The sequence below is a fragment of the Styela clava genome, chromosome 6, assembly GCF_964204865.1.
Source record: "Styela clava chromosome 6, kaStyClav1.hap1.2, whole genome shotgun sequence".
Lineage (NCBI taxonomy): Eukaryota > Metazoa > Chordata > Ascidiacea > Stolidobranchia > Styelidae > Styela > Styela clava.
The window spans coordinates 11,556,641-11,575,372 of NC_135255.1; the positions used below are offsets into that span (position 1 = coordinate 11,556,641).

At 35.3% G+C, this 18,732-nt stretch overlaps 3 protein-coding genes across 4 annotated transcripts in view; 1 reads left to right on the top strand and 2 right to left on the bottom strand.

Moving 5' to 3' along the window:
* The window catches only part of LOC120330683 (uncharacterized), a 53,944-nt gene extending 48,285 nt beyond the window's left edge, over positions 1 to 5,659 (top strand). The window contains exons 24-27 of one of the 2 annotated variants that reach the window (XM_039397567.2): positions 691 to 911; positions 1,294 to 1,493; positions 2,261 to 3,081; positions 3,927 to 5,659. In XM_039397567.2, coding sequence (XP_039253501.2) covers positions 691 to 911; positions 1,294 to 1,493; positions 2,261 to 3,081; positions 3,927 to 4,386 — 1,702 coding nt within the window. In that variant the 3' untranslated portion in view covers positions 4,387 to 5,659. The remainder of the gene's footprint in view (positions 1 to 690; positions 912 to 1,293; positions 1,494 to 2,260; positions 3,082 to 3,926) is intronic. The other variant, XM_039397568.2, reaches the window with a different exon arrangement.
* A 664-nt stretch (positions 5,660 to 6,323) lies between these two features.
* LOC120330684 (SWI/SNF-related matrix-associated actin-dependent regulator of chromatin subfamily E member 1-like) lies at positions 6,324 to 13,394 on the bottom strand. Its single transcript, XM_039397570.2, has 13 exons — positions 13,314 to 13,394; positions 12,952 to 13,043; positions 12,174 to 12,284; positions 11,870 to 11,938; positions 11,572 to 11,712; positions 11,031 to 11,106; positions 10,539 to 10,622; positions 9,892 to 10,070; positions 9,037 to 9,138; positions 8,048 to 8,176; positions 7,705 to 7,809; positions 7,206 to 7,313; positions 6,324 to 6,639 (listed from the first exon to the last, which is right to left on the bottom strand). Exons 1-13 carry the CDS (start codon positions 13,318 to 13,320, stop codon positions 6,478 to 6,480), a joined length of 1,365 nt encoding a protein of 454 aa, XP_039253504.2. The 5' UTR covers positions 13,321 to 13,394; the 3' UTR covers positions 6,324 to 6,477.
* Positions 13,395 to 13,397: 3 nt separating this feature from the next.
* On the bottom strand, positions 13,398 to 16,045 carry LOC120330685 (leucine-rich repeat-containing protein 46-like). The gene has a single exon (XM_039397571.2). The coding sequence runs from the start codon at positions 15,421 to 15,423 to the stop codon at positions 14,446 to 14,448; it is 978 nt and encodes a 325-aa protein (XP_039253505.2). The 5' UTR covers positions 15,424 to 16,045; the 3' UTR covers positions 13,398 to 14,445.
* Between the last annotated feature and the right edge of the window lie 2,687 nt (positions 16,046 to 18,732).

Genomic DNA, 18,732 nt, shown 5'->3' on the forward strand with positions numbered 1-18,732 from the left:
ATTGTTTTACTCACTTCAAAAAATTATTCATGGCGGTCATAAACGTAGGGAACCGCTAAGTTAGATAGTCTATCACTCTATCATAATAAAATCTTCCAATCGGCCTCAAAATATCCTGTTGATCTCTGCCGCGTAACATGTTCTTCATGCACACATATTACATATATATACTTAAAATTGTACCCACTCCCAGATACACTGTATGGATCATTTGTGCGATCCATCGTGTCATGTTCTTTTTAATGGAAAATGAAACCAACCATCTAATTTCAGCAGTGCAAATCTACTTTACGATTAGTGTAGGCTAGGATTCACATATTTATACCGAAGGAGAGAAAGCCGATAAAACGACTTAATCGTATGGCGTACCACGGCCTTTCGCTGGTTACCAGTACATGTTGTGTATGGGATTGGTTATCAAAGTATTTGTTACAGATGCACGAACTCGTGATGTGAACGAAGACGTAACCGACCAGCGGTAACGTGAACAAATCCGGTCCGAGTCCGGTAATCCTATTGCACATATTTATCCCCAACGGGATTCAAACATGCGAACCCAGGTAGCGTAATCTGAGATGCTGCGTCTATTCCTACGCTTACCACGATGCGCCACACCTCCGGGTAGTAACTAGTTTGCGCATTTTCAACCCACTTATTTAATACTAAACTAAGTATGTTCATGTTTATTAGCAGAAGTCCGTCATCCAGTAAAAGCGAAAGACTACGTCTCATTATTCCACCGAGTTCCTTGATATTACAACGAGCTCAAGACCCGTTTATCGGACAAGTAGATGCTGTTATCAGTATCGTACGAAGAGATTATAAAATTGACGAACGAAAACTTCATACCGTTCCAGGAAATTTTGTTGGATTGAATCTGCAAGGATCGAAAAAGATTATACTACCTTCGTGTAAGTGCATTTGTAATGGCTCCCTTTTATCCCGTCTTTACTATTCAACATTGTATTTAGTGTAGGACTTCATATATTAGTCTATGAAAGCCTATGGAATGATTCATTCATATGCCAATCGCGACCTACCAGTCAGTTATTTGATATGTGTATAGAAGTCGTTAACCAGTTATCATGTCGTCGGAGTAAAGGTTCAAATTTGTTTGATGAGGTTGGTCTGGCTTGCAGTGAGTAGCTAAAACTGCCATACAAACTTGTCAAATCAAATATATATCAAAACATATGCAGGAATCTTGCTCCTCTAACTATTGACCCGCACTTGTACCGCGCTGGTTTACACTCCATTCTTCATTTTTATAGTTATACATTAAAAATATTACAGATATATTATCGGTTTCTTTGTACAATCGATTTGGACGAGCATTGGAACTTCTACCAAAAAAGCCAGCCACCTTCCTTGTAAATACGATTGCTTTTGGAGAGAGAATTGAACCCTGGAAATTAGACGATTTGACTGGTCTATGGAGAGAAAGAGACACAAAAGTTGAAATTGAACCTGCTTTCAACAAGCGAGGAGAAAAAGTGGGTACCACATACTATTACTAACCGTATCCTACAGAATTGCAGTTCTAGTTAGCGGGAGTACGTCTTTGCGTAGCCTATTTTAAGGAATGAAGTTCCATTCCAATACAGTATCCTACTTACAATATGACTAAGGATAGAAGAAAGCAAATTTTCGTGTGATATTTATCTCCTTTTAAACTGTCTTAATGTTGAATGAACTGATTTAGTAGATGCAAAGTTAAAATAGGAATATATATATATGACCTATCGACATTAGAATGGTCTTTCCCAAAACTATATTGGACCTGACAAGATAGGATTTCCATATTTATTCAGTGGTAGTGGAAGGCCGATATGACGGTTAATCATATGGCGTACCACGGCCTCCCATCCGGTTACCAGGCCATATCGAGAATGAGACTAGTTATTCAGTTATTTGTTTTCAGATGCGTGGGCTTGGTGGTAGAGAAAGCCGTAAGCCGTCGGTTACGTTAACCGCCCCACGGCAGCGAAAAGCCTAGCAATCATTATACGGGATTCGTATCACGGGTGGGATAGCAAGCGTATTCCTAACGATTAACACGGTACGCCATACCGCCGAGCCACTGTCATACATATACCATACGTAGTTTATGATTTTTCTAGCAGATAGCTATTACGCTTTGGTGTGAATAAACAACACCCAAAATAGTATGAAAAGTTGTAACTAGTTTAATGGATTGGGACTGGGCTAAACGGGATTGAATTTTTCAAATTGAAATTATATTTATCATAATGCGTTACAGGTCCTGCAACTTTCAGCAAAAATTCCACGACTGGATACTCCATGGGCTTTGAGCGACAGTGAGCCGCCATGTTTTGTGCGAGTACGCGTGCTCGATAACAACAACAACACCGTTTCTGGAGTTCGTGTCATCATGAAGACGACGGACGAACTTCCTGAGAGTTTTCGAAACGGACGGCGGTCGCTGGATGGAGGTATAGCGCAAATGCAAACTCTGGTTGAGGGTCTGACCAGAGCAACAGACACAAATGGAATATGCTTGCCTGTTGGTTGCAAGAAAATTGGTTATATTACGGCCTGGAAGCAGGGAAACGATTTGTCGATGCTTGCACCAGATGTTCCACACAGAGAAATGGGCCGCGTCACAAGCTCTTTGCCACATTTATATGGGATTTCAAGTGTTGTGGTACAAACCTCTGATCATTTTAGTCTCAATTATTTAGCCGAGTTTGACCAAGAACGTGAACCGCCATCCGCATTATATTTTCGTCAAGAAGAAGATTGTAGAAACACCGCTCCTGACAAACGAACTTACGTCTTTCGCGATAGAGACATGTTACGAGAGAGTGATTTTCGAGCCGCTTCTAGAGCCGGGGACAGAATCAAAGCTGTTGCCCCTGGAGACGGACGTTTACGTCACAGTTCCTCCAAAACAAGAACTTTTTGTCATGTTAAAGTATCTGTGACAATTTCTGATCAAGCAACACTTTATCGGGCTGTTCCTATGGTAGTGGAGGCAGTTGCGTTTCGTCATCAAAATGGCTCACGAGAAATGACTATTTTAGGCTGGAGTAAAGCAAATTTCAGAACTCCGACATTCAGGTGAGCTTGTAGTGTAATAATCAAAAGAAAGGACTCTTGTTCGGCCTCCGGGGCTGTTTTAAAATATGTTGACATATTTTTTATAAAAATTTCAAAGTCTTCGAAAATATAAATGCCCAATTGCATTTTTTTCACATTTATGACAGACAAGGAAAATCATGCATGTAAGAACGCGTACTTCACAAGGGGATGCGTCTTCTCGTTCAGTTGTAAAGTGGTGTATATGCACGCACAACTATATTGCTGTCACAGACTTGATTAAGTTTCCAGATATAAACAGTAACAGTCATTGACACTTTTATATAACACTATAACAGAGTGACATAGACGTATTTGTTCTGTATTTTACCCTAAATTGCACAATAAATGTTGCCGTATACTCTTTATCAAAGCGTTACATCATTCATATTCTCGAAAAACGTCTTTATATTTATTATTTATTTTTGACGTGTTACTCCTGAGAAACCCTGAAGTACTAAAACCCCCACAGTAGGAGAAATTCATTTTACAATAAATACTATTTACTTTCCTAACTATCGAAATTACGCCTGTTATGTAGTTTACCATAAATTAAGCTATAAGTATCGCAGGGCACTCTTTATCAAAACCTAGGGGTTTCGAGGAGCAATATATCTGATCAATTAAGCTCCCAATAACACCAAATCACTTGTACCTCATCATATATGTTCGGAATTGCAATACACAAACTCATGCGAGTTGAATATATTGGTTTCGTTGCATTTTCGGCACCATTTTGCGTATAATGACCGTTGGGTCAAATTGCAGAATTTGAATAATCACGTTCGTGTCAAACGAGGTAAATAATAACGCTTTACCTTTTCCAGGAGACCGACATATGGATATGCGGGAGGCCGGAGAAGATATCGCGCAAGAGCAAGGAAAGCAACCGAAGAAATTTGCGTCGAATATTTATGCGGAGAGGAAGAACCAACTGATTTTGTTTACATTACCGTAAAGCCTGAACCTGACAAAAACACGGGTAGGCGGGAAAGTCGTCATCGACCAATTGCGTGCGAGTTTATAAAGGGCGTAAACTTTTCTGATTTAACTAGCGGAGTTAGACTGCAAGTTCGTCCAGATAAAGACAGTACAACTCGAATGTCTTTTCCTAAGGGAGGGTATATTTCGTTACCTCCTCGAAAAGCAAGTCGAAGAAAAACTACTTCATCAATATCTTCCATGCCCGAAATAGCCTTTCCTGCAAAATCATTCATAGAATCAAAAAATAAATGTGAGGCTTCGCGGGGCGACCGATTTCTATCTGCATGGGTAAAATGTTCGTAGCTTATAAATATCACGGTGAAATAGAGCAAAGTCATCGTGCGAAAGAGAGGCATGCAAAAGAAATGGTGACCGCAAGATGGTGTAAGAGAGAACAAAGATTCTATGGCGAGAGGTTTTTACGAAGGATCTGGTGGTCATGGCAAGAGCAAAAACTCGGCCTGTATTTACCCGGTGTTGCTAAAGTAACTACAACAAAACAGTGAACCAAAGATCTGAAATGTCGCTCGCGAACGAAAGCGTGATTAAAAATGTTTATTAGCGGTACTTGCCTAACGCAACCAGTGTTATATTGTGCTTTTCTTATTATATTTTTTAAGCTATCGCATTTCCAATCGCTTTTGATTTTCTGGGAGTGCGGGGTTGCTTCTTTTGCTGGCTGTTTTTCGTTTTTGTATCAAGTAAATTTTATTTAAATTTCTCTCCTTCTTGAGGATCATCGGTAGATGTAACAAACATCATTCTGCATACACAATATCTATACATATAAGAAATCGAGAGCCTCTCCTTCTATGTACACTACGCTAGAAAACAGTAAATTATGTTATTCATGAAATTACTTTGACAAAACGTTCAGCATACATGCCTGAAGTTGAGCCAATAATGCATGCGCACAGTAATGTGTAGAATTTAGATTTCATAACTGTAAGAAAGTTTGTTTTGCATTTTGTAAAATCAAAAGTCAGGAAGAGAGCATTATAGCCGAATTTTTAACGAATATATGTGTTCCGAAACTTGCAAAAATTAGGCTTTCTGCTGCAATTACAAAACTGTAGTACAACACCATAAGCTATTCTTATTTACTTTCAAACTCCCTGAAACGTCTATCGTTCGAAAAATAGTCCCTCAAACAACTAGTCTCCTCATTCAACATTCGAGCTAAACTGCTGTAACAACACGCTATGATTCAGCTTTTAGCTTTAAAAGTCCAAAGTTGTCTTTCCTGCCTAATTATACCCAACAGTCGTAAAATTCTCTACCCATACCACAAATTCTATAAAATGAATCATATCGAACCGACTTAAACAGTATTACACTCTTTGTAAAGACATTTACCACTGCTTTCAAACCTTTCCATTATTTCTTTAGTGTATTTTTGATCCGACATTCCTCGAATTACTGCATTACTGCCCGAATTTTTATTATACATCTTTTTTACTTTATATCATTGTTCTCCAGTTCACTTTCCTATTCTTTAAATTGTATAACTATTTGTTGTTAGCATATGTATGTTTTACAGCTTGTTCTATTGCAAAACAAAGTTATTGTGGCAGTATTTTTGTGTATTTTGATAGCAAAAGATGAAGACATAGTACTTCTGTAATATGCATGTAATAGTACAGTACCACTGAGGCATATGGATTTCTATCTAGCAAATTGCAAATAGAAGTTTCAAACATAACTAGACATCCTGGGATAGCACATGAACCGCAGTACTGAATTTTGAATACGGAACAAAACTGAATTTGTCTCACTGTTCAAGGCAAAAGATTTCACTAATAAGTACAATGAATGTAGGTAGTAACATATATCCCAAAATCCACTCCTTCCTTACCGAGGAAGTATATCATCAGCAAACAATTTAAAAAAATCAGTTCTCCAAGGCAACATTAAAATATACTTCAACTACACCAACAACAAATGTTATGTTTTCTTTCTTTCCAAGAAGATTTGAACTGCAGCATACAAAAACTTACTTCTTTTCTGTGTATATATTTCAATAGCTTTGGATGGAAAATAGGGCTGTGCTTATGATAGCGAAATTCATGAGAAAGGTGATTAGAAACCACGCCCACAAAACCTAATTTGGAAACCCTGCGGAGTATGCAAGCGCCAAGTGGCATACCTGTGATTTAATGGCCTGTTTGCGAACAAAACCATACAAAAATGTTAGATTCTTTCTCAGGTAATTTTCATTCCAATCAGTAAATATCACATGGTCGTGCTAATCCTTGGCAATTCCCAATTGGCAATTTGTTTATTACATCAACAAAGCATGTTATCAAAATAAGAGTCTGGTGCTACACCTCAAGTCCATCAGCCGCAAGTTCAGTGAACTACCATTACATCAAAAGACATAGGATTTCCTTGAAGTCAATTCTGGGAATCCTCTGTTTCTGATTTCTGTTCAGTTGGTTTCTCTTCTGAATCCTTTTCCGATTTCTCTTCAGCTTCGGATTGGTCAGCTTTTTCTGTTGTACTTTTAGGTTCGGTGTCAGGTTCCTCATCTTCATTTGTTTCAGCTTTATTATCGGCCTTTGAAAAACGAGAAACTCAATTTTCAACCATGAACCAAATTAGTCGCGATAATTCAGACCCAAAATGGCGATGCTCAAATATCCCTGAAGGTTAGATGGCTAATATGGCCACCATAACGTCATCAAAATGCCAGGTTCTGAAAATTTGAATTACATTGGTCCATTGTATTCGAAGAAAAGCAACAACAACCCCAACTGGAATAACAATTTTGCGAAACGAACTAAACTGGTAGACCTGGTTTTTTAAACCAACAATAAAATATGTTTTAATCCATATTAGGAACTGTAAATTTTCCCCAACATCGTATCATGCTCTAATATGCCTACTGAATGGAATTCAGCATTTGATAAGGTGGATCGGAAATCTAATATTGATACAAATGCAAATGTAGGGAATAGTCAAGGACTAATTCCACAAAAGTTTGAAGGCGGAATTCTCTAAACTACCACAAAATCATGTCAGATTGAGAGACACAAACATAATATCACAGTAATCACCAATACATTGTTAGTATTATACTCAGCTTAAGTGTATAAGATTAAAAACTTTAAAATGCAAACAACCTTCGATTCATTTGCAATTGATTCCTCAACTTCCATTGTTTCTTCCTCTTTATCTTTCTCCTCTTTTGTGATTGAAGATGATTCTGTTTTAGATTCTGATTCTTCGATCTGGATAAAAATTGAAATAATTCTGATTAACATGCCCTATGCATAGGTTCAAATCTTGTGGGGAAAAGTTACTGTATGTGGGAAAGAATTGTTGACTCCTCGTTGTCATAAGGTGGTTCACACTTCGGCTGGTTGGTTACTTTACCACTTTCTCCCTACATAACTTATAAACTGTATATATATATATACTGCATCACACTGAAAACTGAATCACATTCATCTGTCTGTATAATGATATATGTGGTGATATTCGAACCCTTGTTATACAAATTACTATTTCCGACATGCTGTTCTGATAAATGATGAAATACAATTTTTCTTGAACAAAGTGAAATTATAGTTATTTATTTATAATATTTACATTAAACTTAAATTTACTTTTAATATTTACCTTGTCTGGTGTTTCCTTCTTATCAGTAGATTCTGTAATTTCCTCACTACTTTTTTTTTCCAGTTCCGTTGTACTTCCAGTTTTTTCCTTTTGTTCTTCTTTTTTCTAAAATTGAATTTGAATTAAAATTTTTCTACAATCAGTAAGCACTTTAGTAGAAGTACCCGAACAAGGCCCTGTAAGGTAGTCACTGTTATTTAATGATGAGTAAGGGGCTACTCTATTTTTGAAAGTTTCAGAGTATTCCTGGTTGAGCATCGCCTATCAAATTCATTACCGTGGGTGAGGTGAGGGCATGGGAGATTTCTGTTTCCAGGGAAAGCACTTCCGAAATAAAACTTACAGATTCCTCTGCTTTTTCTTTTGCGATTTTCTCTTTTCTAGCTTCTTCTAATTGTTTTTGTTGGGCAGCAGCATTTTGTTGTTTTTGTTTGTATTCTTTATAGTATTCTTGTGGTGTAATTCCACGTAACTGTAAATTAATATTAACAACTAGTAAAATATAATTATTATCTTAAAGACAAATGATGAAACGACCCGTGGAGAAGTGCCAATTTTGAAGTGTGTACAGCATGTGAAACAAGTTTTCAATTTAACTTAACCTGGTACGCGCGAGTAATTCATATCCCCCTGCATTGCAAAGCCTAAACCTGGGTCCTATTCAGTGTTCCCTCTGAGGTGTGCGCGTGTGCGCGCGCACACAGCTTTCAGAGGCTGCGCACACGCATAGATTTACTGCGCACAGACGTATTTCGATGTAATGTAACAATGTGCTCGGTTAGCAGGTTGAGAAAGTTTGTTGTTGGCCCACTTATTACCCGGTTAGAACGCCAAAATTTCTTCCTTGGTTTTTGCACAAATATTAGTCATTTCCAAAAAGTGCGCACACACCCAAATTTCTGCGCACACATACTACAAAAAATTAGAGGGAACATTGGTCCTATTTATTATCTATGCCTATGACGTTACAATGCCCTAACAGCTAGCTTGTGCAAAGCAAACAATGCATTCCATAGTAACCAAATTTTTTGTGCCGAATTATCCGATTCCACCCAGTTATTTGTATCTGGCTCTCCTGCATTGACAGTTGCACACCCCTGGTTTAATATAATCTAACGAAGCATAATTCGAAGATACCGGTGTGCAAACAAATATGTGAATATAACCGAAAAACAGAAATCAAGTCAGCATAACAAGATTTTTTCATATTTACTATCAAAAATATTTTACATAACAATCATCTCAACATGCCGTCAAGTTACATTGTGATGAAACAGAAACACGGCCTCACTAACTCCATCCATTGGAAGCAAAGAGATCATTCAAACTTACCCTTTTCATTTCCTTGCCAAATTCTTTAGCTTGATCAATCCACTTTCTCTTCTTTATGATGTGTGATTCTTCAAGATGAACAAGTTCAGTCTCAAGTTTTTTCTACAAAAATGAGAAAGTTCCGATAAAAAATATCCCCCAAAAACCGCAAAAACAAAATGTCAAATTAAACAGGACACATAAAAAACAGGGATGGCAAAAACTCCAAAAATTAAGAATGTAGAACATTGAATATGATTAATTAATTCAGATTAGATTCGTATATTCGATTCACATCTGTGGTAGAAAAATACAATTTTTATTGTCCTACAAAAATATAAATAAATCTGATTACAGGAATATAGGCAGGCAAATCATAGGCTTAATGATTATTTTTCTTTTTTTAATGTTTGCTGTAACATGATCAGATCCTTATCTATTTGAGCTATTATGATTTTTCATCAGTGTACCACAAAGGCAAGGGTCGACAATATTCTGAATAAAATATTCCAAGAATGTTCAAGAGTTTTGCTGCACACTAACACAGAAGTATTCTGTATCGTTTCAACCGTTATATAGTTCAAGGGTTATAGTTAAATAATCATTATTAAAATATAAATATTGAACTTGATAATGCAGAATATTTATCCCATCATTGTGTCAATGTTTAATATAGTTGGGACGAACATTGTTTCATTAATTTTCTATTTTCACAGCATCAATCTGAAATGCTGAAAACGACAAACTTTTCCAAATTATCCCCAAAACCAAGAATTTCCTATACCGATATAACCAATTTCTAATGGATTCGAAATCTTTAAACCACACTTTTTTTATATGACTATTATTTCACGCCTTTATTACTAATCAACATACTTGATGTAGCTCTAATGATTGCACTTGATTTTTCAAAACATTTAGTCTTTGTGATGTCACCACAACGCAAGTACTAGGTACATGTACTGCTTCACCCAATATATCGTTGACTAATCGATGGTTACGTTGGAATCTAGCAGCTGCAACATGCTTCACAGAGTAGCACATATCTGAATCCTCTGCAATGAAAAGTAGTATTTGCTAGGTTACTAATGGGTGGATAGCTCTTGTTAATAAGGAAAAAAACAGCGCTGCGCTTAGGAGGTTCTGGGGACATTGGGGACAGTTATAGATCTTATGACACACGCTGTTTGTTTGCACAAACTAGCTAATAGGATGTTGGTATGAGCTTTGTAATGCAAAGGAATTGTAATTACTCGTACATTAAATTAAAAACTCGTTACGCATTCAAAATTGGCACTTCTCCGCAAGCGGCACAATTTTTCCTTGTGGGCCGCATATGATCTATGGGCCACAGGTTGCACACTCTTAGCGTACACCAAAACTTTGATCTAAATTTAATTTTCCATAGAGTTTATCGCTGACTTAGTTTGAATTTTTTTCCCCAATCAAACCATAATTCCATAAATAAACCTTCATCACTGATCCAAGTAATTGTATTTGACATAAAAATAATTCTTACTTACCAACAGTTTCATCAATAGGTTCAATGCTCATATAAGCATCGTCTTTGTCTGCTAATCCTTCAGTAGCAGCCATGATTGCTTCAGCTGAAAATTTGAAAAATCAGACAAATATTAAATTTTTGAGAGGTGATGTGCATAAGATTTGTATTTATATAGAGAAGAGAAAGGCGGTGCATAAGATTTGTATTTATATAGAGAAGAGAAAGGCGATATGACACTGACAACTTAATCAAACGGTGAAAAATGACCTATCGTCGGGAAATCAGTCTATGTTGGGTAGGGTAATAGGGTGATTATGGCACCAGATTTGGCTCTTAATGCTCCATCCAGACATGAGTGATATTTAATAACAGCAATTGCGGTTATTGAAACTATGAAAAATGGAAAACGGGCCATGTTTTATATCTCATAGGACTTATATAGTTGGTCTGAACTAAAGTAGCATATCTAGTTACGACATTATAATAATTGAATGAAATACTTCACACAAACCTCTAGATTTAGCTTGTAGATATGTTTGATATTCTGGTGATAATTGATATGCCTTCAACAGTTCAACATGTTCCACCTGTAATTGAAACATTTATTTAAAATGCATTATAGTTAGGTGGTATGGCTCATCGTGCTAAGCGTTAGGAATACGCTCGCCACCGCACCTCTGATTACTCTGCGTGGATTCGCAGGTTCGAATCCCATGCGGTGATGGCTATGTGCGAGAGGATTGCTGGACTCCTCACCGCCGTAGGGTGGTTCACGTAACCGCATCAAGTCCATTCTTCTGAAAATAAATAAATAACTGATCCCATGACTAGTGAGGGAGGAATAAAAAGTTCCAAAATAGGCAAAGGGAGGAATTTAAAGGAAAAAGGTTGGGAACTATTGAATTCTGAATACCATGAAACTGCATTTGAGCTACCAAAAACTTCAGAGGTCAAAGGTTAGAGCTCAGAGTAAAAAAAATAAAGCGACAAAGTCCCTGTGGTTTCGAATCAGCTTTCTGGCCTTGCATTTCCAGTTTATATAAAGAACCAACTTTTGCAATTTCATATTCATCCATATATTGTTGTCGCTCAGTTGCTGGTAATTCTCTCCACATTTGTCCAATTATTTTTCCAACCTCCCACAATTTTAAATCTTGATTTTTATTCTGATTTGCTCTCACATCATCCCACACCTGAATTGTAAAAATGAGAAGTAAAATAGATTGAAATTCAATGTTAGTGTTCATATAAATAAAAATGAAATTTCTGTATGCTTTAAGAGTTATATGGAGCTTTGTCCCCAATGATTTGAGAGTTCACTCAAGAACTAAATGAGTAATAATCTACTACCTTTCTGCTATATCTCATGTAAGGCATCAACGGCTTTTCAGGTGCTTTTGGTGGCTTCGGCAATGCACGCTAACAATAAAAAAATTAACACAATTAATATAAATTTTGATACGAAGACCGATATAATAGTATTTCTCAAAACCATAAAAATGGATAAAACTTCCAATGAGTCACAAAAATATTACTGTAAAATTAAGATTACTACAATACCTACGAAGCAATTTAAAATACACTAAATAAGTGTAAGTCCAGTTTTTTTGTAGTAAAACGATAGGTGTTCAACATATCACAGTAAACAACATACCCCAACAGATCCATGTCTCTTTCCCCCAGTTTGTGACAGATTTCCAATCAATAGTCTAGTATTAGCAGGATGGCTGTAGTAGTTTTGAAAATATTGATTCGAACCAGCAGTCTGAAAAGTACACAAATATTGTTATAAAATATAAATCTACTTAACAGATACATTTTATACTCAGTTGAAAATGCGGTAGGCTTTGATTGCAACGAAATGGTGTCTTTCATACTTGAAAACAAAATATATTGCCAATATCCAAAACTATATTTCAAGCATTGTATGAAATTTTCTGATTTATCCGTAGGAGTGAAGCAAGTAAATAAGACAGCTTCATTATATGGCAATTCACTATAATTTTTCGACCTGTTATGCATTTAATTGGATGACGGAGAAAATTAAGTACTTTAGCAACTCTATTATACATGCCTATTCTCAAACATGATTTCAACCTATGAACCACCACAGGGAAATCAATAATCATGTAGCAACTGACATGTACCACTTTTCTTGCACTCTGTACAATGCACTAATCACAGAACGCTCATGGTACATAGTTTGGGAGGAAAGCAGGGAAAACAAGTACTGTGGTATAACCCTATCTTATTTGTCCTATGTGAAATGGTAATCAATCATATACGGTAGTAACCAGGGATCTATTAAAAACTGCATGCTAAGAGCAACTTGTTTCTTACACAAACGGTCAAGCAGTAGACAAGGGTTGACACTGATCAACACAACAAAAAGTAATGTTAAAAAAATAAGAAAACAACAATACTATGCTTACAGCTGCTGCAATGTTAGGTAAGATGTGACTTTGTGCTGATGGCATTCCTATATTTTCACTTGAAGCAGCAGTAGTGATTCTTGTGCTTCTTCCTGCAAATAGATAATATAGTTGAGGTTCAAAGCTGTACAAGACAAAAATCATCAACCAATACATATCGTGGTAGATCAGCCAACTCTCAATCAGGTGACACACCATGGAAATCAGTCTGAATCTATTTCAAATCTTCTTATTAGAGTAGAATAATTTTTGAAATAAATAACATTATCTTAATCTAACATATATGTAACATTTTTTTTTCATTTCATATATTTACAATTGCATATAAGGCTTTCAAAACATGATCACCATGTTTAACTTACTTGACATTGTAAATGGTTGAGAGATGACACAATTCAATTAAATATTACCTATTATCAGATAGCAGAAAAATTTATCTACAAAAATAAAATGTGCATATGAAAGTTTATATTACTAAGAATACCCACAACGTAGATATATTAGAAATCTATCATGAAAGAAGTATTCTGTTTACCAATAATTATGGATAAACATACCAATGCCAACTACCAATAGTCAGAATTCAAAATTCAAAAACTGCTATTATTTCGGATTATTGAACACCAAAATTTACATATCTATTTACATATACCAGAAGTATAGATGGCATGACATATATTGTTGATGTTTTGGAATTCGGGGTGTCCGTAGTATCAATTTCAAAGATAGGATAAAACCAACTGGATTACAGACAAAAACTTATGTGCCCATGGAAATACAAAATATCAAAATATAAGCAGCTTTTCAATCAAAATAAATACAACATTGAGAAAAAAAGCATTATTCTGAATGTTGACAAGTATGAAGAAAACAAGCAAAACACTTTGCGAATTTTCAGCCATGTCACGTTATTGAATATAAAAGTCAAATTCATTTATTAACCTATTTCAGAAATCAAGGTTTCCTTATGTTTCCAAAAAGTATTAGTTAATGTGAAAATGTCAATTCAAAAATATATAAAATTTTAAATCTCAAATACTTTTCCCCATGTAGCTCACAAATTGTGCAATGCAAGAAAGCAGAATTTAGTGTTTCATAATAAAGCATAAACTCGAGCCGAAATGCTTTGATAATACAAAAATTGGATTTAAAAATCAACTGAAAACAATGATGTTTATCACAGCAATTCGTTAGAATACAAGAAAAGACCTCCTTCATTAAATTTTATTACATCAACAATACATTGTACACAATTGTCATAAATTTATACCCTTGGTGAATAGACATAAATTAGAGAGAACTTCATACAAATATTTACACTTGATAGGAACGTGAACATTTTTAATAGAATAGTATTTGTTTTGACTAATGACAAGATTCATAATTTCAGGATTTTATATTAATTGCATCATTCTGAACTCATTCTAAAACAAAATGGACTTCTGATTATCTTTTTGCCATGATATGCCTCTGTAAAATTTATACAATAATATTTCAATTTACAACTCTTTTGAATGGTCTAGCACCCGGAGTTCGCACTCTTGCGATTGGTTTCTGAGATTCTTTAGCAGAATTAGTCCGACTTCTAGGATTTGTATTTCCGATTCTTTTACCACTAGGTGGATGTGGAGATATTTTTCTTATAGGACTTTTAATACTTGGTAAATCTGCACGAGTAATTCGAGTATCTTTCTCCAACTGACGAATTTCTTGCTCAGAAAAACCAACATTTTTATCTGGAATTGGGCTTTCTGGTATAGAAGTAAAATAATCAAAATCATCTTTAAGTTTCACTTCTCCGTTACCTATAGCAGTCGAAAATTTATGCAGCGATTCGGTTATTTCTGTGGTAAGTTTATCATAAAAAGCCGGTTTATTATGAGTGTCTTCATCAATATTTTTAGGTTTTTCATTTTGAGATTCCTCCTCATCGTCACTCAATTCTTCTTCGTCGTCACTCTCATCTTCATCCGAGCTGATGGAGCAATCAACCGATTTTTCATTGAGAAATTTTAAATTTGGCAGTTTGTCACAGATGCTTCCAACATGATGAGATGCTTCTATACATCTATTTCCAGTCAAATTTAATATTATCAAACTATTTGGCAATTGTTCAGTAACTAAATTTTCGATACAATTATCGCTTAAATCAAGAAATCCCAAATTTGCCAAGTCTTTTACTCCTTTCACTTCATTGATCCGATTCTCAGCCAGAGTTAAAAATCGCAAATTAATTAAAATGGAAAAGTTAACCATTTCCTGTATGTGATTACATTGTAAATAAAGATTGGTAATGCAAGGCAGAAAGTCCAGCAAAGGAACAGAAGTCAATCTTTCTCTATCTAATCTAACATGAGTAAGATCAGACAGCTTTTCAACTAATGCATCGACATCAGTGTCGTTTTCTATTTTCAGAGTTTTCAAATTTCTTCGCACTACCAGGCCAACAATATCCAACGTATGATTTGACATTGTAGATTTTGATGTTCAATTATCATCCATTATAATGTCAAAGATATAAATCCTGTTCACAAAACATTTCAATCTTGAAAAATCTCATCTTCGTCAAATGTGTAGTATTTTAACTGAATCATTCTATTTTGTAATCTTAAACAATAGACACAAAAAATTAGACAACATAGCGCAAAATATACTGGTATATCATATCTGGTTCAATATTTTGATAGCTTTTGTTTGATCAAAAGTTTGGATTTATATTTCCAAAATACATTAAATCCCATTTATATGATACTAGAAACAACATTCGAATATGCTATTAAGTATACCGGTACATATGGCATATTTGTCTATAAGAGAAACAAGACAAAAATGAGCCTAACTTACGAGGATAAATTTCACACTTGATACAACTAAAATCAAACAAAACTTGGTCATACATTGAAAAGAATTGTAATACCAAAAATTGGAGGAACATTTTTGAAAAGGTTTGTTGTTCGTTTTAAATCCTTTTAATTACAATATAATCTTAATATAACAATATGAAATTCCTCAGTTCAGCATTAATAAGTTGGACCAGAGTTATACAAATATTTTCAGTCAACAAAAAAAATATATTTCAAGAGATTAGGCTAGCTTGATGGTGTCAAAAGTGAGCTAATTGTGTTTTCAACTTCTTTAGACGATTGGTTTGCCAGCGATGCACTATATTCCACTCCAAATGGATGACGAGCATAGACTTTCGGTTCTATGTTGCTACATTCTCGGATAAGGATTGGGAAACCAGGATTTTCTTTCTTGATTGCGACATATCTATTCTCTACAAAATCTCGAACTCCTTGACTGGATGATGACTTCTGACATAAATGTATTCGAAGTTCACGAATGTGCTTTGACAAATTAACAAGTTGCTTTGCCGCCATCTTTTATTCTTCTTTGGATCCCCTTGAACCTGCTCGTATATATTACTGTATTAGTATTGCAGAAGCAATAATAAAAAATAAATATAAAAAAATGACAGTTTTTTATATGATATTTCCACACTATTCACACCGAACAAGGCCCTGCATAAGCAGCTATTGCAGTATTGATAGGTCTGTAGGTGGGAAGCTGCTATTTTCAGAAAACAAAACGAACTAGCCTCTTAGCTAGTCTATGTATGAGTAGGACTCTGCCGTGAACCACGCTATGGCATTGAGGAGCCCCGCAATCTCCTTGCACATAATAAAATGAATTTACGGCTGCAGGGTGCTTTATCAAAAAACATTCGTCTGTCTGTCTGGAGTTGTGCACTCGCGCATCTTTACTCGCGCAGCGTTACTGGACTGGCGTTACCCAAAGTGACTATAACTAACTATTTATAGTCACTTTGGCGTTACCGTGCCGGTAGTGCTCTGACTCAAATCAAACTCCAAATAAATACTATATAATATATCTGAATAAATATATAAATCTGACAAAAATATCTGAATATTCGAGAAAACATTTTGCGATACAGCTTTGTCTGAAAGAAAATATGCGAACGCTTTGCGCAAACTGATTCATGTGTGAATGCAGTTTCTCGAGAACAGCATTTGCGAGAACAAATTTTCGCGTAAACGTATTTTTCAAAAATGTAATTTTGTGACAAAATATTGAAATCTCGGACAACCTACTTTTCCGAGACTGTAAATTTATGCAAACGAATTTTGCAGAATTGCAGTTCCGACATCGTGACACTGGACAGAAGTTTGTTCTCGCAAAGCTAGGTTCTCCACATCCTTTTTTTCGTGCATCATACAGTGAAAGAAGATCTCTGAATAAACTAGAAAAATAACCGAAAATAGAGATGAATTAACGATATATAGTATGATCAAAATTTATCTAATAATTATCTTGCCTGCAGCAAACATCAATAACAAAACCAAGAAGCGTGTTGCAAATGTCGTGTTCAGAAATTTTACTTGAAACAAAATGCGATCAGAATTATTACATTCCAACTCTCTATATTCAATACGCCAGCTCATTAAATACCGTAGGAGATGAGATTTTAAAAAATTGGTAATTATAGATATTAAGAGAAAACGACACCTCTCCTGTTTCTACTAAAGTAGGATAGGACCTATCTCATTTGACTCTGAAATTTAATTTGAAAAAGTGGTGCGGGTGCGTGAGCATGACCATGTGCTTTAGCGGGAAGGTTTTGCCGATAAGAAATGATAAATGTTCGATATTCATTATGGAATTTATTATGTCTTATCTGTATGTAATGATTTATATTATTATAAATAAAATTACATTTATTATAAAAAAATGGTATTGCAGCGTTACGGTACGGTATTGGTTATCTCCAAACAGTTAGGTACGGTACAGGTAGCATGTGTCGGCTGTCGCATTGTATTTCTGTACCGGTATTTTGGATATAAGATGCGATAGGTTAGGTACAACAGTACAATGCAAGGGTATATGACATTTGAGTTGTGTTATAGAAAAAATCACGGTATCTTACTAGCATATTCATATATTTGAATATCATGATAATGGTACGGTACATTTTATAGTTTCAGCAGTTTTGTTCTGTATTTTCAAAGCATCCATTGGGTTTCACAATGCGATATAAACAGTAAGTCAGTAACACAGTAATAGCGTTTTATATTCACCCATTGTTTACACTGTTATGACATTGAATTTGTGAAAATTCATTCAAAATAAATTTTTGAATTAAAAAACAATTGGAATATTTTTATGATCATATATATTTATATAGCTTCAATACTTAAAATATATCGAAAATATAAAAAGTGAAACATTGCATACAGATATATGTTGTAGGTCGGGGGTCGGCAACCTTTTGTCGCTCGCGGGCCAAAATTAAAGGTTGCAAGTCATTGGTGGGCCGCACATATTTTTAGAAAGTTAATATCCGAACGGATAGCCGATTAATCACATTTTTCACACAGATCAAGAGTTAAAGTTTGAGCAGCGCACAAAGACTGATCATTTGAATATTTTCTGCGCCAATGAACCATTCGCACTCAGCATCAACTTTACTGCGTTTTGTTGCCATTTGTCTGATTATAATTAAATTGTAGGCTCATCAAACGAGTAATCGTGAATTATATATTTGTTAGGATATAATATAATTTAGTCTCAAAATAAATTATGTTAGGTAAAGAATATAATCGTCAAAACAGCTGTTTTGTTACTATAAATATAATTTAGTGAAGCGTCGCGGGCCGGATTATATTGCCTCGCGGGCCGTAGGTTGCCGACCCCTGTTGTAGGCTATCTCATTCAATTCATTGATAGTAATGCTATGGCCATTTACTTTTTTCATATGTATTC